Here is a 25,831-nt window from a genome sequence, read left to right on the forward strand (position 1 = left end):
TTCTACAATGTTTCAACATTCCCAATACGTAGTATTAAATATACTTAAAAATATATAGGAAGTCAAATCATTATTTTTTTGTTTGTTTTTTTGTTTAATGAGTATGATTATAATACATAAACTATTAATAATTCACTTTAACAAAGTAAATAATTGTACGTAAAGAAGAAATCAAAATGTACAAACCAAGTATTCATTTACATGGCTTCAAATATGCGATTAATATATATGTGCAAGAACAGTTATTATCAGTTATTTATCGTATTTGGCGATACTTCAAATTATTATATTGAAAATTAGATATTAATGAAAATATTAGAAAATTTTTAAATATTACTTATTAGTATATTTGTTAAATTTTAATATGAGTATCAACAGTTTTAATTCATATTTATAAAAATAAGGCTTTTGAGAAAAATTAGTACGTAAATATTAAACTCATCCATCTTGCTAATTTGTTTTTTAGCTTATATTTGAAATACAGCGCCATACTTTGTATTATTAGATTCCATATAGTTAAAAAACGAAATACGATTATCAAACATTGCTTGCTATACAATTTAAGCTAAGGATTAAATTATTCAAAAAAAGTATATGATCCATTTTTAAAAATTTTAATAAATACATGGAAAAATTTGATAGTAAAAAATAAATCAATTTTGGTCTTTTATATTAGTGCGATAACAAAACGTAAATAAGTATACCTAAAAATACGCATCACTAACTACTCGCATATAACTGTGATAGTTCATATTCTTGTAGATAAAAAGAAATAAAGTCATAATTAATATAAAAATAGAAGCCTAATATATTTACTATTTAAATTGATAATCATTTATAAAAATTTATATAATTTTTTATGAACAAGATATTACATAAATTTCAATGCATTTAATGAATATATGTATATATGTATATATTAATGTCCAGATTTATATATTTTATATTTAATGTAATTTCGAAAATATAACAGACATACAGGCACCCTGACGCAACGATACACACTTTACACACACACACACACACACACACACACACACACGCGCGCGTATATTATTATAAGCATTATTTTTATAAGTATATATATATATATATTTCAATTACGTATTTGAAATTTTAATCAGATTTTGATTATGTTGAATTTAAAATAATTATTTCAATTTGAATAAATTGCAGATAAAATAGAATTCAGAATAAATGTATATAAAAGAAATGAATAAATTATAAAAATAAGAATTTCAAAAATTTAAACAAGATTTTTGGATATAGAAACTACTAAATTAAACAATTAATGCTTTATACATATTTTTAATATGTATAGTTAGTTATTAATCTTCATCAATTTAAGATCATTTTAAAAAATGTAAAAGTAGTTCTTCCATAAATTCCAAGAAGTATTTATAAGTTATTTTTATAATTAAAAGAGCATACGTATCTAGAATTTAACAATTAATATGTTTAAAAATTTTAAATAATAAATTGATTACAATATTAAAAAATAAAAAGAACTATACTAATTTATACTGCCTCGTTGATTTGGATTACGAGCAATAATTTGTATTTTTCATTTTTTCAATATAACAGAATTTCATAGAAATTAACACAACTATTTTAATAAAATATAGTTTAAATTAAATCTTAAGAACTTAATAAAATTTATATTTTGTATGATTAACTATGGATAATTAAATTCGTTTAATATTATTAAAAAAAAATGAGCCAAATTTTCTAATTGAGTTTATAATGGTGTAAACATATTTAACATAGCTGTAAGTAATAGCCGAGATAATTTAATAAATTATTAATTAATTAATTAATTCTACAATTTCTTGGTAAAGGAAGTTATTATTTAATTGAAAATTAATTTTATATTAAAATTTCGTATATGTTAATGTTTTCAAAATAATAATCCTAAATATTATATAATTTATAATTCTTCTATATAACATTAATATAATAATATATAAAGTAATTTTTATGAATTATAAAATGATTTTGCAGATGGTATCTGTTAGAGAAAATTAATATTAGATAAGATGTCATTCGACATGTAATTTGAATGAAAATTAATTGTAAACGTATAACAGATGTAAGTATTGTATTTGGCAGACAATTTAACTGCCTATAATAAATACATATATTTATTCCTAAAATATACGTTACTATTATTTACTAATATTTTACTTGTAAGTATTGAATTTCATAGTATTGATTCGTATATAGATAAGTTCTTTAAATAAACTCAGAGTATTTAAATTTTAAAACTATTCTGCATATAATATGTAGGATCGTAATACACCATGAAATTTTAGAAATCGACAATTGTTGTAATATTTTGAATGGAGTAAAATGTTATCGAGTTTAGTGATAAAATATTCTTGAACTATTTATAAAATTGATTATATTTATGAAATCTCTTCTGAGTTTTTAAATTTAAGATATAATTTTTACAAGTACATATAACGGTATTATTTATGATCTAGTATCGGATAATAATAATTTAGTTAATGTTTAATTAGTACATATAATGATATATATATATATATATATATATATATATATATATATATATATATATACGTATTCTAAATCCTTGAGTAATAAAATGTAAAAATAAACATCGGAATCACTATCATTAAATGTAATTAAAAAATCGAAAAATGCTGTATTTCGACGTAATTCAAGCAAAATGTGTTTGCCTTTTTAAAATTTGTCTCTATCAAGTCAATGTCACTATAGTTATGATGTGTACATAATTAGAAATTTATATTTGATAATTCTTTACATTATATCAATTATTTATTCAAATATAATCAATAGTATCACATAACTTTTCATATCACCTTTATAAATATTAAAATACTTTTAGATGCTTGATTGTTTTAGCTAATATTATTATTAAATGTATTTATTTATGACACTAAATTTATTGGAAAATATTAATCTATTATTTATATGTACATTTCCATTACTAGTATATTATTTGTAAGTAAAATTATAGTTAAAATTTCATATTCTTTTATATTTAATTATAAATGATTTAATAAATATTATATCATTTTTAATTCTCATTTAATTATACATCATTATACTTTGATTTCGAATGGAATAAAGTACAATAAAATTTTTATGAAATAATGAATTAAATACAAATATTATGAAAAAAAAAAATATTAAAAATGCAATAACAATTAATCATTTTAGTTGATGATAAAATACTTTAAAGACCCTAATTATTTAGACATGATTTTAATATTTTCTTCATTTTTATTACAAAAAGTGGTTGAACAATTAGAATTTATATATTAATTTTTATAATCCCATACTTATTATAAAGCCCCCGACTTCTTATGATCCCATCAAATGAAATTTTTAATGAAAAATGAATAGAAAATATTATATTAATAGAAATATTAATTAACGGACATTTTTCTAATAATTGTTATAATTAGAAATATAGTTCGGTAATAATTAAATATTATTTTCATCAATCGTATTTTATATAGATATTCCATTGTATAGAACAAAGCTATTACTTTTTTCCTTATTTCGTATAGAGGATAAATTATATTGTGGATTAATTTTGTGTTATTATGAATATATTATTTAATATAAATAAGATTAGTATACAAAAATTCTATTAAATAGGGCTAATTATACATAAAATTATTAGTAAAATAAAAATATATTTATAAGTCCAGATTCAAAATTTGAATCTTATTAAGTTTTTTAGTTATAAATTAGATATCAAAAATTATAAAAAATTATAAAAATATAATATTTAACTAATATTAAAAGTACATAATATTATATAGTATAGAATGAAATATAAAATGCTTTCAATGTGTTCAAACGACTCAATAAATATTGAAAAATATAGAAACAAATAAATAAAAAATATTGCATTTGAAAATATTCAAACAATAAAGAAATTTTTTAGAATATTATACAAAAAGTATATAAATTAATAATTCAAACATAAAAAATGATTATTTGTATATCGTAGATTGAATATAATATATATATATCGAAAATGAAAAGAAGAATATTACATCATTAATTGATGATAAATATAACAAATTAGTTAAGTAATTAAACGTCGTTAAAGCAAAAAAATTTAATGTTAATGTAAGATTAGAATTGCAAGAAGAATAAAAGTAAACTATGAAAATAAATAAACAACTATATAAAATGAATAAATTAATTACAAAATTATTGCTTAAATTTTCATAATAAAAAAGTCATCTTCGTTTATGTGTAAAACTACTCAAATTGCCTTTGTAAATATATAAGTATTATATTAATATTATATAAATATATAAATTTTATATTAATATAATAAACAATATCTATTTTTTAAAACATCAAGTATTATTTAATAATAAACTGATTATTTTAATTAAATATATATTTCAGCAGATGCATTCATTTAGAATATTAAAGAGTATATTAAATATTTATAATAGATTAATGAATTAATCTTTATGAAAAATTGTCAACGAATAGACATATTAGAATTAAATACAATCTACATACTTATGGATAATATCAAAAGATTATGTTAAATTATCTTACTTTTTTATTATTTAAGAATTACTTTAGAAATGCGTTAAAGAATAACAAGTTTTTGAAAATAAATTTTCTGATAAAATTTAATAAAATGATAATAAAAATAAATGAAGACTAATTCCTTTTGAACATTGTTGATATAACACGATGTAAGATATTTTAAAAGGATTGAAGACTTATATTATAATTCAGATATTATCTATTGAAATAATAACATAGAATGTAAAAATATTTAAGTACTTAAATTTAAGTATTTTCTCAGTTGATTGGTATACAGAATCAAAGCATTAAATGGAAATATTAATTTAACTGACACTTCACGTGATTTTAAATTATGACATGTCTGAGGATTCGAAGGATTTTATAATTTTTTTTATCAAGGTTCACACATATTTTGCGTAAAGTAATTTATACATTGTATTAATCAAAGCTATGTAATTTAGAGTTAGTAAAGCTATGGACTAATGAATATGAGGTTAAATTAATATTAAATTCTGAACTGCAAATAGTATAATAAATAAATAGAAATTCTAAATTACATAGTTACAAACCTTCTAAATCTTTAATAAATATTGCATGTTATTATGACTTTTGAATTCGATATACTAACTTGAAAATTAAAATAATTTATTGATTAACATAATTAATCGATGGGCGAATTTAAATGAGCACAAAAACATTAAAAATTAAAATAATTAAAATATAACTAATTTTCCCCTATATTTGTTGTCTTATATATATACAAATTATTTTTGATATTCATAAACGTATGTCTTACGATAGTTAATTAAAATAAATACTTCGGTAGATTAAATTTTTACAAAAATTGTTTTTCTGTAAAGAATATTTTTAAAAAATAATAACATAAATTCTTTCACTCGAAATAATATTTTCAATTAAATAGATATTTTTAAAACAATTAATCGAGAAAAAACTATTCGGACTATATTAACTATAATTACTATGAAATTATGCTTTTTAATTGTACGAAATTTCTAATTCTAAATTTTCTTCAAAAATATAATTTATATATTGATATAATTTAAAAACACTATTAATTATATAACAATATTTGAATTTTTATTTATCCATTTGAATTAGTTAAATTATTATTACTTTAAATTACTATTTTATTTGATATTAAATAAATTACAATCAATAAGACTTATAAAAATTAACTTATATTATTATAATATATAATGCGAATAATAACAATTCGTATGTATTTTAATATTAACCATTTTAAATATTGGAATTAACATTTTTTATAATAATTTAAGCTATTAAGTAATTTCAAAAAACATTTTTTAAATATCTGATTATAACGTCCTAAAAGAATAGCATTTAATTAATAAAAAGATTTAACATAGATATATAGCGAATTAAGGAATACGAATTATTGATTTAGTATATTTAATACATAGATAAACTAATTAGAACATATTGCTTAAGTAAATAGTTACATTTTCCTATAAATGGATTTCACGCGATAACATTTTCAACCATTTACTTACAAGTACTCTCAAAATGAACATCCCAATCATAATTTTTGCATGTATAACGTTCAGTTTTGGTAAGTCAGTTTTATCTAAGTAAGTTCTAAGTAAATATATTGCATAATTATATTTTTTAATTTATATTCTTGTACATAATTATTTAAAACCATTATGTTTTTATAAATTGTACATAGTTATAAAAATATTTCACGCATATATAGTTGTAAATTAAGAAATTTATGAATTTTAAAAATATAATTACAATATATTTTAACAAAAAACTTAAAATATGATTAATTATTTTTTATTTAGAGATTTGTGCTAAAAGTATATTCAGATATTTAAATTGATCATATATTAATGAAATATCTTTTTATAAATCTGATATTTATATATTTTTTCTTAGTGCTTATCTTTGTGTACATATATATATATATATATATATATATATATATATATATATATATATATACATAAATAAGCATATACTTATATGTAAGCACAAATCGAATCTTCTTTCTTATTTATTATTTATCTTATTTATAACAGATACGCTATGTATCTTGTTTCATTTCATATATAAAATTTCAACATGTTTATAGAATAAAATGTACCAAACTTCTTTGGAAAGTAAACATATTCATGTATGTTAACAAAACGCTATATAATCAAATCAGATATTATTAAAAAAAACAATCATTAAAAAAAATTTGATATATATTTTGAGCCTCAACAATTATTTAACTAATATATATACAATGATTTAGTTTCAATAGGAACATTTGCCGAGCCCAATGTCGCGGCACATATATGGGAATTTCCACATGTGGTATCTTTCAGAATAAAGAACGTTTATAGACCTTTTTGCGCTGGTGTTATTTTAAGTCCGTGGCACATTCTTACGGTAGCCAAATGCGTCGACGGGAAACTAATCAATCAGGATTCTATCGGAGTTCATCCAGGAAATGCTAATTCATTGGATACCTCCACACCGATGCATACAATTAGTCGTGTGGTCATTCATCCATCTTACACAGGAACATTAAGCATGCGATCGATATACGAGCACAATATTGCTGTTGTCATTGTACGTTAAAAAAAAAAAAAAACTACTAATTTAATGATTTTTAAATATACTTGCAACAGTTATTTATTAATAAGGTCTTGTTAATAATTTTGGATTTAATTATATAAGTTTTGCTATAGTTTTTCTTTTATTGTGTTCTTTAATTCTCGGTAAGCATACAGTTATAAAAGAATTTAAATATTAATTTTTAATTTAATATTACGTTAGTAATTAAGAATGTAGAATAATATTATAAAACGAAAATAATTTTATCTATTATAGTCAAAAATTAAAAAAAAAAAACAAAAAAAAAAAAAACATCAGAATTCGCGATACTGCATACAAATAATAAGTCGTTAAATTTTATCGCAATATATTTATATTTATTAAACTAACGTTAAAAAAATTTTATTTTCCAGTTGAACGAGGCTATTTTATTAAATACATACCAAAATAGGATAGCACTTCCACGAAATGAGCCACCAAACCTTGTTACTGGAGTTACCAGTGGTTGGGGTCTAAATAGTTATTCACTCGAACAAAATCCAGGAGAATTCGCAAAAAGTGATGTGACTATACTCAATAGTTTCCATTGCACACAAATGCTTCCATTCCTCGTAAATAATGGACAGATATGCGCAATAAAAACTAATGGAGTTAGCCCGGTAAGTTTAATAATTTTATCATTAATATAATTTTAGTATAACTAAAATAGTATGGTTTATAAAGTATGATAAATGAATTATTTAAAAATTACATTGTAGTATTTAATTTAGTATTTAATAATATTATCATAAATATTTGTGTTCTCGTAATTATCTTTCGTGAAAAAAGTTACACTAATGAATCACGCCTACTCCTAAAGCTTGGAAGTTTAATGAATTTGGAATGTATAGTTTAGATGTTTTCATATTTTTATAAACAGTATTTAAATGAATTTCTTAATAAATTTTTATAGACTGACGTAGGAGGACCACTAGTTTACGATCAAAGAGTTGTTGGTTTATTATCCTATGTACGTACGTCGCCGAGATCAGATCCTGGGATATATACAAGTGTACATCATTATCTGGATTTCATTAAATCCGTGATAGCTCCTTAAGCTTCTATGCTATTATTTATTATTTTATAAATTAACTTAAGAAAAATTGTTACAATAAATGATTATGTATAAAAATGTTATATATTAATTCTTATTACTAATGAACATCATTTACAATTCATAATGAGCGACCATTTAAGAAATGATATTTTCCCTATTATTAATTCAATAATAATTATTAATTCAATAAAACAAAGAAATATATGGAAGTCAAAAACATTTACTATTATAAAAAAAAAAACAAAAACAAACAAAAAAACAATGAATATATTTAATGACTGAATTATCATATTATCTAAAAAATTGTAAAAATAAATTTTCAATAAATACTTTTGAATATTTAACGTGTCCGTGTCTTACGAATTATTATTACTATGTCACTTTGTCACTTGAGAATGTATATTGAATGTTTCAATTATACAATAAAGTACAAATAGTCAGAATTTTTGTATACATGATACACGTATCCATGCAATAATACTAATTTCGAATATATCTAGCTTTTTTTTTTTATTTTATTGAAATCAAAAAATGTTGGAATAAAAAAAAATATTTCCTTAAAACGAAAATTATTTAGATTCTAATGAATATTAATTAGATCATATTTTATATTATTTTATTCATAAAGTATTGTTTATCATACGATAATAGATCGCTCAACATAACGATTAATAATTTATAAATTTTTTGTACCTTTGTCATAGAAAAAAGGGTATTTATGTGATTATTTTAATGAAAAACGACCAATGTTGAATTCGAACAATGTCGAAATGTTTCGTTTAACAAGTAGGTCATCTTTTTTAAATAGATTAAATTCAAGCATTAAATTTATTTTATAATGTAAAATTTCGTAAGATTACTTTAAAAGATGACTTTAAATAATTAAAAAGGTTATCCTAAAGTTCGGTTAATTCTTAAATGACTTGTATACAAGTTGTAACATTTTGAAGAATATTATTGGAATATGCGGAATATGTGGAATATTCTAGGAGCACTGTTTTAATTTAACATCTATATAAATAAAAGACACATAGCGAAGTCATAAGATCAATCAAATATATTTTTAATTAGTGTTTTTAAGATTTGATCTAAATGATACATCCAAATGTAAAACCACTCAAGTCTTTCCAATAGTTTTTAATTTTTATTTGTAACTAATTGATAGAAAAGAATTCAATAGATGGCATTACAATTGAAAACTGTACAGATTATTGTTTTATAAATATTTGAACAGAGCGCTTAATTATAGAATTTGGCTTATTGTGTGTTGAAATTTATCAATTAGAATTGTTTTAATATCTTAAGGTATATCATTCATGTTATTAAGATATTGATTTTTTTTTTATTCTGCTTACGCTGAAATAGGAAATTATAATTTCAAAAAAATTCAAGCACGTTAATTATATAATATTTAATTTAATGTTTATCGATTCTCATAAAAAATATGAAAGACATAATTATTTTAATTACTAGATGTTTTGTAAATATAAGTAAAAAATCAAATTTTCATTAAAGATTTGTTGACAATGCAGTGTAACGAGTTAATTGATACACCTTAAAGTGTAATATTGTATTCACAACTGAGGTAAAGAATTTTATTTAATATTATATCTAAAATAAAATGAAACGTAGATGGAAATTAAATTTCTCTATAGACAATAAATAATTTTTAAGTAAATATAGTTACATAAGGAATCTAATTCAAATATATTAATTTCGTAAAAGTTTAATCTCTTAAGTTATATTACATTTATTAATTATGATATTAAGAATATTTTTCTTTACAATGCTCCATTTTATATGAACTACATAATTATTCATGATTTTTTATATTCACTGGACATACTCTCTTCGATTTTTAACAATACTTATACATTAAAATATTAAACAACTTATCATAATAATACATTATTATTATTATTATTATTATTATTACTATTATTATTATTGTTGTTGTTATTGTTGTTGTTGTTGTTGTGAATTTATTATGAAATATTATTAACTAAATAATAATGATATTCATATCGATTTAATCTTTCAATTTCTGTTATACAGTTTCATAAGAAACGTAATTAAGTAGGGATTCCAATAATCATTTTTAAATGAAGTGAGCCCTGTGTTACTTAAAATGTAAACTACATATTTTTTTATTGAATTATATGCATTTTTTAAATAAATAAATATATATATATATATATATATTCTTGTATTTCATGTTGTATTAGATATTATAGAAACAGTTGTTTGCATTTGAAAATTCCTGAAAATAATATTTCATGGAAATTAAGAATATTTAACTAAAAAATTATGACAATTAACCTAAATAATATTATTTCGGTTGAAATAAAAATCTATTAGATTATTAAAGATAAATTATATGAATTATAGCGTTGTAATGGAAATGAATTATTAAACGAGTTATTATCTAACTTAATTAATTAAAAATATATCGTATTACACATAACAATTTTTTACTCCTTGTTTTTACTCTCACGTGTAAAAACTATTTAGGAAGTTTCCATATGTTAAAAAACTGAATCCAATTTGATTTATTAATAATATTTATTAATAATTTATGTTACAAATATAAGGATTATAATATTTCATTATTAATCGCAACAACGAATAATTTTATGTTGTTCAATAAATAAGAATTAAGTAAAACTTTTTAATAATAATATCTACGAATATAAACGAATAATTAATAATAAAAAACAGATGGAAAGATATAGTAAATATGAAATTATTATAGTAAATTTTATTTTAGATATGAACTTTTTCCATATTTAATTTAATATTAAGTATTTTAGTATTTAACAGGTAGATATTAATTTATATTTTATTTAATTGAATATCAAAAAAGTTAAATTATTCGAACTATTATATTAAATAAAAATGATAGAATATTATATTTCTTTTTTACTTTAGCTTTATTCTTTTATTAGTATGTGCCATGAAGTAAAATATATTTTTTTATGAAGGATATATCATTAAAACTATTCTAGTAATAATTTAAAATTAATGACAAATTAAATGAAGACTTAAATCATGAATTTTAAAAAATCGCGAAAAATGTATGAATAATATTTAAAAATATATATATATATATGTATATAATTATTATTAAAGTAAAAATATGTAAATAATTTCAAATAATAGCACTAATATTTTTAATAGTATATATTTAAGTGCGATTCAATAACAAAAAATATTAAGAATGTAGTATGAATGGTAATGTAGAAAAGTATGAAATAGTATAGCGTATAATATAGTTGAATATAAATTCAAATTAAACGATTATTTTAAAATATATTTTAGATTTGATGTTTGAAAGGTAATAGTAATTGCAAATGAGCTAGAAATATAAAGGCAATTAAAATAAAAGAAAAATAGTAAAAGAATTCTGTAAATAGAAATTAAGATATTATAACATTAAAATACATCAAAAGCGTTGATTAATTAAGAAATAAATCGGCATCTTAATATTGTGTAAGAGTAAAAAGGAAGCACATGGTAAGATCACTAAATTATACGTAGTTGATATGGATTTGATATGAAACGAAGTACATTAGCTTCTCGTTATCCTGATGGTTTTCTATTAGCGTATAATGAAAAAAGTTACTCAAATTTAAACTAATTATTTAACTACATAAACTCAATGAAATTATATTAAATGAACTAATTAAAAAATAAAATAATAATCTCATGATTTTTTACTATTTAATATTTATTTGTTAATATTACTTAGTATTTGTCTTTATTATTAATTAAAGTTAATAATTCCAATCTTACTTAGATATCAAAAGTAATAAGTAACAAATAGTATTAGCCGACTTTTTTTTGCAAATTTACGTACGTTTATATGGGACCCATAGAAATACGTGTAATGAAAAGAGCAAATGTATGAAGACAATAATCGAGTGAAACGTTACTTAATTCCCAAAACTGTTACGATGCGTTACTCATGTATTCCTGTTGCATTCACAATCAAGTTGGCAGTAATTAGCTAGTATAAAATTTTGTCAATTTACAACAAAATGAAAAATCAATGAATGCGAGAAAGCGTATGTGATAGCAGTAAGCCATCTAAAACATATTTTTAATCATGTATTGTGCATTGCGTGACATGTATAGCGTATTCTGAAAATGTTCAAGTTGAATAAAATAGTCAATACTCAAAAGTAGTCAATATATCAGATATTCTCATAAGATGCTCAAAAGATCGGAAAATTGCAAATTAAGTATAATCGCTGTCGAAATGTATATTTTTTTCTTAAATTGTATTATTATAATTATAATCATATTTTATTACGTAAACTCCAACTAAATTGTAATATAAGCTCTCTCAATTTTATAAACGAAGCTGCATTTTGGATTCTATGCTTCTTTGTAAAAGACAAATTTTTGAAGGAATTATAATTAATAGATATACCTAAGGCTATTGAATAATAAGTATAAAAACAGGTTTTGAAGGAAAGGATTAATAATTTTAAGTAAAATATACACCGTGGGACATAACCTCATGTGGCAAGTCATTCGAGACCTTCAGTGAATTATTCGTAATAGAATATTTGTAGTAGACGCGATACTTTTTTCAATTTTCAATATTTTAAAATTAATATTTATTACATTATAAAGTCATATACCGAATGAATAATAATTAATATTTAATTAGCTAAAAGCTTAAATAAATTAAATTTTTTTTTTTTATTCTAATCACTATTAGATGTTTACTTATTACATGTTGATGGAGATATTAAAAATATGGACTATTAAATATTCCCATTTGTGGTCATTTATTCGTGTCAGTGATTTTAATCATATAAGAGAATATATATCTAATATATATCATACTTTCACCAATTCATATATATATTTTTCTAATTTCATTTTCCACTTTTTTTTTTATCGAATCTTTATAATTTCCTAAAACTTTGATAGACAAATATTATACGAAACAATTTCTTTCATTTCGTGAAAAAGAAATTTTTCTTGATCGCTTTATATAAAATTAATTGAAAAATTTTCTATACAAAATATGATAAAAAAATATGATAATATTTTTTTTTACTTTAAACGTATGCTCTATGTGTATATAAATACATGTACACGCACGCACGCACACACGCGCGCACATTAATTTATCGTGTCACTATTATTAATTGATATACACACGAGCACACGCGGGTATTCGTATTATCTGGATTGATGAAAAACTTAATTCACGAATGAAGATTCAATCTAATATCTAATATAATCCATTTGACTAAAATCAATGTTAATAAAAGATGAATTCTTTTTATTACGATTGGAAAATCTTTATCATATTCACATTCAATTGATAACTAATTAGCTTTCAATTTAAATTCGCTATCTTATATATAAGTTTTCAAATAACTTAAAAGCAGCAAGGCCAAGCAAATTTTAGCGATTTCATGGATAAATAATACGAAGTGCTTACATGAAAGCGTCGCACATCGATAAATAACTCCACTTACTTCCGTTTTGTGAGCGAAGGCGCGATAAAGACTAGTTGAGGGACAAGTACGCGTCGCGCGAGTTGAGGAGTCGTCACCAAAATGCTGAGCGGGGCCTGAACGGGGCCTGACTTTTATATGGGTATTCAAGCGACTCGGCCGCCTCCTAACGTCTGCGCTTCGCGCTATTTATTCCCAGCTATTTATATTGACAATTGACAAAAAGCGATTACGATTTGACAACGGCATAAATTTTCAAATTTCGAGTAATAGATTGATTTCGGTTCTATTATTTTCATATCATCGGACGAGCGTTATGGAATTAGTATCTTTAGTTCATTTTTTACTTTAAAATTTGGTTAAATCTAATTAATTAACATATATTTTATGTTTTTTTTTTTACGATATTAAATTCTTAGAGATTATAATTTAGAATAATAGCTTTATATTAGTGGAATTAACAAATTAAAAAATATTTACTTGAATTATATGGGCTATTAAACTACAAAAACTATTCGTATAATAAATAATAAATATCAAACAAACTTATATTTATTTACATCTCTTATTAATAGTCTAGCTTAATTCTACACATTTAATACTAATTTAATGCTATTTTTGTCATCATATTTGAGGAAAGTTAATTATTTTTTAAGCCCAGAAAATATTAAAAACCTTTTAAATACTACTAGTATAGAAATAATTACTTATATGCACACAACACATAATCAATCAAAGTTTTATCGATCCATCTATGTATATATATATATATTAAAATAAATATTCATAAATAATAATAAATCTTCAAAGATTAAAAAAATTGTATTAAATTTTTTTCATACTCTAATATTAACAAGAGATTTAATCAAAATATCTACATTATATCAATAAGTAATTTTTTATATTATATGTATAATAATGTATAATAATGAAAACATTTAGCTGCTTTTTAAATTAGAATTTTTAATTTTAATTGTTAGTTATTTCCTTATTTTAACAGGAAAAACATAGTGTGAAACATATAGTTACATCAAATTAAAATCATCAATTATTACATAATACAAATAAAATAAAAAAATAATTAATATTGTAAAAAATATTTTAAAATATATAAATTATATTTTACTGTCAATTTTTTTGTCTGATTATATTGCGCTCTCGTATTTCTATGATATTGCAATTCTATTTAAAAATATCATTTTTATAAACATTTTTTTTATTTTGTTTGTATTTTTAATTTTGTTACATTCTAAATGAACAGTTAAAAATTTTTTTTTATTTCTAAAAGTTTCTAAAATTTATAATGTGAATAATTTTATTTATTATGTTATATTATAAAAATGAAGTGAAATAAAAATTAATGTTGCCTAATAAGTTTATTAGAAATTCGATGTATTTGAAAAAAAGGAAAGTTAAATTGCTAAATGTATGTACGCTGTAACTTCATGTTGACATTACATTTCAATATTTTGTTTTGCAGAGTTTCGGCATCCTATGCTTTGAATAAAAAGATTATATATTTCACTTACGCGCGTGCGTGCGCACACACACAGCTATATATATATATATATATGCATACATTATTTTCTTTTTTCTTTTTTTCTTTTATTTATTTATTTTTTTCAATTATTTATTCATCATTTTTAAAGGAACATTTCTAGATTTTGTATATTTTTGATTATTTATATATATATATATATCTATATATATATATATATATATAGATATATTTGAATTTTATTTGAAATTGGGGTTTAGGTAACTAAACTTTAATAATCCTACTATTATTACTGTAGCTAAATTACGATGTCTAACAATTATTAATATTTATATAAATATATAAATTATGAAATTAGCTACCAAAACATTAATAATAGTCTGATTATTAAAGTTTTTAAAACTAATTTATAATTTCTAATAAACATCCATGTATATAAAAAGATACAAGCACGACATCTAAAATTACTTATTTAAAAATTAAATAATATATTATAAAGTGCATAGATTGTTGATCTCGAATTATTAAATACCTTATAAATAATACGATAGCTCAAAATAATATTGAAAAATAGAAATAAAAGAAACTTGTCAGCAGTGTTGAAACAAATGAATAAATAACAAAATATTCATAATAATAGTAAGTTTATAATATTAATTTTTAATATTAATCTTAATACTTTATATTATTATATATTTGTTGTTTATATATAAATATATAAAAATTTTAATGAGCTATATAAAATATCTTATTTAGGAAACTAATAAATTCTATCTAATATTCGATAGATCTATAAAATTGAATAGTTTGTTGTTCAAAAAAAAAATATTGTTTAAAATCAGCAAAGTTTTTATAGTTTATTTATATAATCTAAGAATAATTAACATTAATTTTATTATGATTTTTGGAATGTCTGAAATAATTAATTAATGATGAAGTAGTCAATAATTTCTTGTTACAAATAAATTGAACTTACGAACCAAAAGAAAGTAACAATTAGTAAAAAATGAATATAATATATCTTCGTGCTATTATTAATTATGTTTCGAAGTTAATAATATTTATGTTTATACATTAATTTATAAAATAAAAAAATATTTATTCTTAAATTGTCCCAGTCATTACTAAGATTTGAAATAATGGGATTTTTTAAGATTCAAATTAAGTAGATTTTTTTTTGTCATATTCATATACATGATTATTGACAATATCTAATAAAAAAATTTATTGCAATTGCATACAATTTCATTAACGGATTTATAAAAATTGCAATAAAAGAAATAATGTTTATGACTAATGTTTGAAAATAGAATAAAAATATTATTGATACTTATAATTTTGTTATTAATATATTTATTGCTTTTAACAACATTGTAAATATCTTAATTTACCTTATTTCTGTTCTTCCAGATTTTTAAGCTATATTACTATTGGCACTAATAAATGCGATTCAAATTTATCAATAACATTCTAAATAGATTAGCAATTGAATTTATCTAAGAAATAAACAGCTTATTTTCAAATAAATTATTCAGTATTGAATAAACTTATGCGAATTAAAGAATAAACATGTAGTTTCTTTGAAAAATTATTGTATGGGATCATCTATAACATATAAAATTTATATTTATAATTTATTTCGCCATTTACGTTTACAGGTTTATCGAATTTTTTATGAAATTAATTGTAAAAATAGCATAATTTAAAAATGAAAAAAAAGTTATAATGATTGGAATAGAAATTAGATTCTAGAAGAAGTAAGAATGTACATTTTATTTGATTACTTATGTTTGGGGTCAAGAAGAAAAAATTGTATAAAAACATTGTAAACAAATGTCTGATTGACTCCTTAATATGATTACGTATAAGACTATGAATAACTGCTTCCAAAACTTATATAATCTTTACTTATGTATGATTTTAAGACTTTAAGACGTACAGTCGCGGCAGTTTTTTTTAAACTTTTTTCATACACTTTTTTGTTTTATGCAAAATTTATTAAAATAATAATTATGCATTCACAGAATTTTTTATATATATCATCTGCATTTGAAACTAAAAGTAGTTATTTTTGAAGAGCTAGTAAATAATAGTAAAAACGCATGAAAAGAAGTATCTGTTTACTTTACCAGAGGGTAAATAAGTATATTTATAAAAATGAAGAGATAGTGTTAACCAATTTAATTTCTTAAGTTCTTAATTTTTTAAAGCAAATATTAGTTTATACTTCGGCATAATATATTAAAATATGCATGTATACTTAATTGCTTTATATCATATTATTTATACATTTGAAATTGCATAAATGAATATGCAATTAAAAAGACCTATTTTTATTGGATAAATTATAGAAAATAAAAACTTGTAGCTAAGTACTATTTGGATATATTATCATTACTATGACGTTGATATTATAATGACAGGCTTATCATGCATAAGTATAATGTGACCAGAACGAGTGACATTGAGCTTATAAGCACGTGGACATAAATGTTTTATAGATTCAAATGGATTATGTAGTATCCAAATTTAGCTGTAATATATAAATATGAAATTAATTTATGGGATCAGAAATTAATTTAATTAATATATTGATATAATCTGTTTTCAAACATTTATATTAAAATAAATATGTTGAAATTATTGTCTGAAAATTATAATTTTAATATATTTAAAGTAAATTCACAAATAAGAGTAAACTTAATCTTCAATATATAAGAATATTATTATTATTTTTTAATAATATAATTAATATCTATAATTTTCTTTCAATATTACATTTAATTTTATAAGCAAAGTTTTTAATTAATATGAATCATCTTGGATTAAGCTTTATAAATGCTTATCATTTATACAAATACATTTTAATGAAAAAAAAATACATTATGATTAGAATATTTAATGAATCTTATCATTAATGTGAAATTCTTATAAATGAAGAAAATAAATGATAGATAAATATAGTAAATATTTTTATCATATTTGAAAATTTTAAATATTACTTCGATACGTTTTTAAAATTCCTATTCAACAAAACAACTATTAATTAAGCGGTGCAATAGATTAAAAATTAAAAACATAACGAATTTATTATAACATAAAAACTTACTACTAAATAGTAACATTAAATATTGACGTATAATTTTTACAAAAACATTAAGCGTTTATGTTTTAGTTGTTTATGTTATTTTAAATTACTTATGGTAAAAATATTATCTATATCACATTAATTAATTTTTAAGTATTGGTTAATGTTTCTGAAAATAGATTTATATGAAATACAGATTTTTATAAAATTTAGCAAAATAAATTTTGGTTACAAACACATATGCATTTATTAACTTAAAGGTTTAATTGCTTTAGTTTAAATCGACAACATTATTTTAATTAAAAAAAATTCTAAAATAATTTATAGATGTATTGAATCTATATTTTTAAAAATATATTTTATTATCTTTAATCTACGTTTATTTAATCTACAAGTTTATCATTAAATTTACATATTGTACGCTGTATTAATTATATTATTTCAAATCCTGTTTGAATTCATAATTAATGTTTATGATCAAATATGATTAATCAGATCCAAACAAGACAATTGTTTATAAATCTCATTAAATAAAGTATCATATTTTAAGTGAAAAAAAAGTAATTATCTTCGTACAAGGTAAGAAATATATATTTATTGCGATCTAGATAGAATTCAACTTTGACATTTCGATTATTAAGCGCGATAGTTGATTGGCAAACATTACAATAAAGTATTGCAATACTGGAATTAGTGAGTGATCTTAGGATAACTTATTATATATAAATATTTCTTTAGTAATTAAATTACAATGAATATTTACTACTCTTATATATTGATGTACATTTACTATTTACTCTCATTTACTCATATATAAAATTATTATAAACAGTATTAGTCTATTGAATTATTGTTTTAACAAATTTATGTAACATAAAGAAAGCTTAAGTTTTTAGATCCAGATATAAATATTTAATAATCTTACTCAAATATTTAATATACCTTTAAAATATAATTTTAATAGTCTGTAATTAATCATTAAAGCTTGACGATAATACGTTTGTTAATAGTTAAAATGTTATAAAATAGAAAAACTTGTGAGCCTTTAATATATAATATCTATTAGTTTTTTATTTGTATAAAAGAACTGGGCATGTACATTACAAAAACTGTATCGACCAATGAGTATAATATTATGTCTTAATAATATTCTTATTGAAATGTAGAAATATTATGTTTTAAAGATATATGTTTTTGATAAAAATGAAATTGTATATTAACTAATGAAAAAAAAAAAAAAAAAAAAAAAAAAAAAAAAAAAATAAATAAATCATTCATTTGCATTGTAAATCATACATATTCTTGTACGAGTAAAGTGTTACACAAGGTTGAGCAATATTGAAAGCTGTGTCAAATGATTAGTATAATAAAAATAAAAATAAAAAACTATTATTTTACTAAGAAAAACTTGTAAATTCCTATATACATTAAAAAAGTATCATTACTAAATATTACATACAATATTTTCAATAATATCTGCACATTAATTTTTTATGAATACATTTTTCATATCGACAATCTTATGATACTATCAACAAAGTATTTGTATATTAGTACGATTTAACTAATTATTTATTATAATAATGGAAAAGATTTGAATTTTATAATTCGAGATTATAAATTTATATTGATTTTATAATTTAATATATTATTTTGTATTTCTTTTAAATAAAATTAGTTTCAAATTGTTCTCTTACAATTCTTCTCGATGCAATATGTACTAATTTAGACTAAATACAAATATTTATATTCACATAATAGATTATAAAGATTTATATGTTTTTTTTTTCATATTTATACTTTACTACAATATTAATTAATATCATGTAGTTAAAATTTATATAAAAATATAGAAGGAGTATAGTTGAAGAGAAATACTTAAATTTAGTTTTTTATATTATGAAATATACAGATTTAAGCAAGATAATGACTATTGCATTTTTCTCTGTAATATTGTTTTTAATCATTACTATATATTTTATACTTAAATATAATATAAAGTTATAGCAAGAGCGTATATTTCTTTTAAATGTGTAATAATTAAATATTTTTTGTTTGAAGAAATAATTGAACAAATATAATTATTGAACAAATAGAAAATAATGAAATATTTACATGTGGGATTATATATTTAATAACAAGTTGATTGGAATCTTCAATGTACAAGTTTTATTTCAATTTTTATTTTTATGCAATACTTGTTTTTAAATAAAATTACTAAAGATGGTAATATATGCATATATAGAAAAAAGTATATATACAAATATATATATATATAATATATATATATATATATATATATATATATATATATATATATATATATATATATATAATATATAATATCTAATATATAAAAAAATTATAATGTTGACATTATCTAATACGTTTCATAATCTTTTCTTCAAGGTTAACTTATACACAAACTATTAAAAATAAAAAAATGATGATTAGAAAAAATTCGGAAGTTAGTAAAGTAAATAAATATATATAAGCCGTTTTTCAGTTAGTTTGTTTTTAAATTATACAGAAAATTTGTAAAATAAAATTTCATTTACCAGTACTAAATCAAATAAGTTTGAACTATTTGTAGACTTTATCAATTAAATATAAAAGAAATTAGATTACTTGTTTCGGAAATTCCGCTGAGTTTTAATTACACAACTTAGTATATAAAATGATATATATATATATATATATATATATAATGAGTTATATGAAATAATTTTTATATTAATAAAAATTATATATTTTTATAAATAAAATATTTACTTTATGAATAGAATCGTTTCGTTTTTATTAATAAAGTTAAATATGCGATTGTTTGGCTTTAAAACAGCAATTAACTTTATATAAAAATATCAAGTATTGTAATAGAAGAAATTGTCAATAATTTTAAATGATGTTTTATTAATATTTAGCGGAAAATTTATAAATTGAAATATACAATATTTAACGGAACAGTAAAACAGATATAATAAAATTATTTCCAAGATAGTCAAATGATCGAAAACTTTATTGTAACGTAATTTATACGTATTTATTGTATATTTATACGTATTTATACGATATATTGTAAAATATTTTTATATTGTACCCATACTATGATATGTATATATTTCAAATTCTTATTTTTAATTTAAAATCGACAAAATAAAAAATATTATTTGTATTCTAACACTAATTTAATGTTTCTTCATTCAATTATTATGATGGGACTAGGATACAAATTTATATAAATAAATTTAAATAAACAGAGATTAAAGCCAATTAGTTATGTGCTACATTATACAAATGCAATTCTAGCTTTCAAGACTAAAAATATAATGATTCTATATCAAACTTGTAATACATTTTATTTATAATATTATAAGTGTTAGTTTCGAATATTAACAAATTCTTTTAATGCATATTATATAATTTTGTATTATCCATTGTATTTAATTTTAAAGTACATGCATAGTATTTAAACATTTTAAAAGGTAGTTGTTTGATTGTTTATACTTTTATACCTATAAATATGCGTCGATGAAGGTCTATTCTAATCCGTAATTTCTATTTAACAAAATTTTGCTCGATATTTTTTATAAAATGAATTCTATAGTTTCTGGTGACACTCTTTACAATTATTAAATCCTTTTTTATACATTAATTAAAGAACGTAAACAATGGTGCAAACTATACTGCAGACTTTAGTGTTATTATTTTGGGAACGATGTTCAAACTCACAGCAGACGGATCACATCTATTCGTCGCCTATGCTTATGCGCAAACATAACCTCACTTTCGCAACTCACAATTAAAATATTCGTTTGCAGATCTGTGCTGCGTCGTTTCGCGAAAGTAATATAGAATTTAGAACTATGATGATCGCGCAGATTAGACCTGAATTTATTAAAGTGTCTTTAGTTATATCCATGTGAAATGATGATGGTCACCGTATCGTTGGCCACCTTAATTTACTTATGTGCACGGGTACAAAAAGTATACGATAAAGTGTAATGGCGCGTGGATCGAAGTGACTTGCACTATACGTCTACCACTGTATATCAATAGAAATCCTCTGCATTCTTATGCTTAAACGAAAATTGAATGTGATAATAAAAATGTTGATAATTTCAACTTTTGTGGATCAGAAACTGAAGAAATAATATGCAATAAAAATATTCTTTTTAAGCTGGAATTTCAAATTTAAAATGGAATTAAAATTCTAAATATTAATTGAATAGATTTTATATGGTATTGATGGTTTTACTTTTATAAACACTTAATTAATATGTAAATTATGATTATCAACGAGTATCATCAAGTTTGTATATAAAAATTTGGACTTACATATTTTAAAAGAAATTACGCAATAATAAAATACCAAATCTTTACTGACCTATAAGGTATAATATTAAATCAAATTTAAATTGATTCAAATTTAGTATATTAATTTATGTTGAGATTTTTATTTAATTTATGTTTCAAATTAATATAGATTAATGTGCGATCGAATGAAACAATTTCTTTACCCGAGTACCATTAAGCACGTCCAAATTTTATATAATTTAAATAAATTCATAAAATATAACATTTTTCTTTATAAGGTAATTTCGATACTGTATTTAAATAATAATCAATTTTAAGCATGCAGTTATAAAAGTAATATTTTTAAATTAAAAAGTGCATTTATATATGTTATTATCGATATTGGAATATAGATAAAATATTAATAAAATTTTTCTATGGAGATGAATGCTTTTGTTATTCATCGATAAATGCAATACTTAAATATTTCACTGTTATTATTATTATTATCATTATTATTATTATTAGTAGCAGTATCATTGTTGTTATTGTTGTTATTGCTGTTGCTGTTATTATTATTATTATTATTATTATTATTATTATTATTATCATCATCATCATTATTATTATTAATATTATTATTATTATTAGCATTTTATATATCGATCAAAAACATTTCATTCTAAAATGTATAAATAATTGTAATTCATAATAACTAATAGAAAAAAAAATTCTTTCTGGAATAAAATTAAAGCGCACTATTGACATTTTATGAAGCAAAGCAGAGTTGGAACCTATTAGATTAAAAAAAAAATATATATATATATATATATATACGAAAATCGTTACGAATAATTGGGTTAATTCGATATAATAAACCTACCGACATAATTAATAAGCCTTTATTATGTTTGCCTTGTCGTTCAAAATATCTTTCCATTTGCCAAATCTAAAGATTTCTCTATTAAACGACATAATTATCCCAACACCTCTTTCGAATAACAATACGACAATTAGCTTCGCTTCATTAAGTCTCGCTTCCCACTTTGTTATTATCCTCCGCCTCCTTGCTAGCCCACAAATGCAAGTTAGACTCACCGTTTTGTCCGCCTCTGGATAATTCCTCGTGGTAAAATGTATAAGCGAGCGCTACCTCCTAGCGATAAACACCGGGATCGGCTCTAGTCGTCGTCCTATCGGCTAAAGTTACGCGCTCAAACTGATGCTACCAGTGGCGCTCGATAATCGCGTCGATATCAGGTCGATGTCGTTTATTTCGATTTGATAGTGCGGTTCCGGGTTACCAAAATACGACTCTACACATTCACGTGTGTGTCTGCCTATCTGTGTTTATGTATTGTGTATTGTGTATTGTGTGTGTGTGTGTGTCTCTCTCTCTCCCTCCCTCCCCCCCTCTCTCTCTCTCTCTGTCTCTCTCTCTCTCTGTGTGTGCGTGTGCGCGCGCGTGTGTGCGTGCGTGCGTGTTTGAGAGATCGTTGACGTGTATAAGAGTTAGTTGTACGACGAAAAATTACGAGGTACAGATGAGGGAAATCATCGATGTAAGAGGTGCGCGCGCGTGCCTTTCCTTTATATAAACAAGACGTCGAGATCGAGAAGAGGGGACTGAAGGAAGCTTTAATGATATAAACCTTGACCCTCATCCACATATTCTTTAGACTAGGTGTTATGTTGTTATTGCTTTTCATCGTCATAGCTTTTTATATTAAAGTGTTACTTTCATAAGTAATTCGTCAAATTTCGAAGCTGAAATAAATATTTCATTTTTTATACACCTCTAGCAAATATTTTTAGGTAATTTTTACGACGTGAATTTAAAATGTTACCACCGAAGAAAGCTTTCACTATACCTAGAGTAGAAATATGAAAGTTTGTTTTATGATTTTATTATTTCTTTGATATTTATTAAATTATTTGGTAATTCATAAAAATAAAAATGTATTTCAATGTTTTATGAAGGATGAATGACGATTTGTTATATCAATAGACTATAAATTTGTCGGGCTGTAATGCAGATAATATAGTTGGTGATTTATTTATAATCAGCTTCGAACCAAATTGTGACCTTACTAATAATATAGCATTAAAGTTAGCTGATTATAGTAACTAATTTATATTACCACATTGTAGCGTGAAAACATGCATTTTTAGAAAATATGTAATATGAAAAAGAGATTTTTAAAATACGTATTGTGAATTAAAGTACAAATTTTCAATCGACAAAATTGATATAATTTTTAATTCTAAGTAAAGATTAAAAGTAAATATAAATGGATGAATTTAAAATGAAGATACATGATAAATGGTAAATGTCGATGTACGAAAAGAAGTTATTTCATACTTTTACTATTTATGTACAAAAATCTTTTTAATGATTTCAGATTTTTGTTTGTTTGTTTGTTTTTTTTTTTTTTTTTTTTTGTATTAAGAAATGAAAGAAAAATATTTACATATATTGAAGTATGTCTAATTGAAATTTTTTAATCGGCATTACTACCATACCAACATTTATAATTTATTATTTGTAAATTTTTAACGTTTTATTTACTTAATTAATATTTTCATTTATAAAAAATTTTATTTTAGAATTGAATTTTAATGTTATTAATAAATCTACCATAAATAATACCATTATTTTTTCATAAAACACGTTCGACAATTTTATTCGTTTTCTTTTAACGCACATTACGAATTATTGTTTTTTACATAAACATTCAAAGAAGTAATTTATTGGATTTCGAATAAAATGTTATATGTGTATTAAATTTGCCTTTGTGTAAAATTAGAATATTGAAATTTTAAAGAAATTCAAATTCATAATTATTGAAGTTCCATTGGAAATTTATGAAATGAAATTAAAAAAAAATACAGATAAATGTTTGTATAATGATTAAAAAGATACAAAGTAAAGAGTATGAACTAATTTTTTTATTACGTAATAGAATCATATTTGAGAAATTTGCAACCCAGAAAGCTTGATACTTCAAAAGGATATTGGATATACACGTTGCAAGTTTTACTTAACACAACCTATTTACAAAATAGGGACAATGATATCGGGTTGATTAATTTTTTTTTTTTAACGAATGACAATGATAACATTGTCTGATAGAATTATTGGATTATATGAGATGCAATTTATGATGAAGTTTATACATAACTTAGATCAATTTTTTATCAACTCGTTGGATAAAGATATAGACTATATATTGTTACTGTAT

At 21.3% G+C, this 25,831-nt stretch overlaps 2 protein-coding genes across 4 annotated transcripts in view; one reads left to right on the forward strand and one right to left on the reverse strand.

The window, feature by feature from the left end:
• LOC105368020 (alpha-tocopherol transfer protein-like) overlaps positions 1-23,904 on the reverse strand; it is a 58,643-nt gene extending 34,739 nt beyond the window's left edge. The window contains exon 1 of one of the 3 annotated variants that reach the window (XM_011506905.1): positions 23,688-23,904. The gene's annotated coding sequence lies outside the window, so the exon portion shown is untranslated. Of the gene's footprint in view, positions 1-13,731; positions 13,805-21,808; positions 21,882-23,687 lie in introns of those variants that run through there. The other 2 variants (XM_011506907.1, XM_011506906.1) reach the window with 2 other exon arrangements.
• On the forward strand, positions 6,829-8,341 carry LOC105368019 (putative trypsin-6). The gene is made up of 3 exons (XM_011506904.1): positions 6,829-7,152; positions 7,551-7,796; positions 8,090-8,341. The coding sequence occupies exons 1-3, from the start codon at positions 7,060-7,062 to the stop codon at positions 8,231-8,233; spliced, it is 483 nt and encodes a 160-aa protein (XP_011505206.1). The 5' UTR covers positions 6,829-7,059; the 3' UTR covers positions 8,234-8,341.
• Positions 23,905-25,831: the final 1,927 nt, after the last annotated feature.

Source organism: Ceratosolen solmsi, unplaced genomic scaffold (assembly GCF_000503995.2).
Source record: "Ceratosolen solmsi marchali unplaced genomic scaffold, CerSol_1.0 scaffold6, whole genome shotgun sequence".
NCBI lineage: Eukaryota > Metazoa > Arthropoda > Insecta > Hymenoptera > Agaonidae > Ceratosolen > Ceratosolen solmsi.

Coding starts and splice junctions, on each gene's coding strand:
- LOC105368019 (XM_011506904.1), top strand. CDS start 7,060: ATGCATACAATTAGTCGTGTGGTCATTCATCCATCTTACACAGGAACA. Junction 7,153..7,550: donor ACAATATTGCTGTTGTCATT/GTACGTTAAAAA, acceptor TTTATTTTCCAG/TTGAACGAGGCTATTTTATT. Junction 7,797..8,089: donor AAACTAATGGAGTTAGCCCG/GTAAGTTTAATA, acceptor AAATTTTTATAG/ACTGACGTAGGAGGACCACT.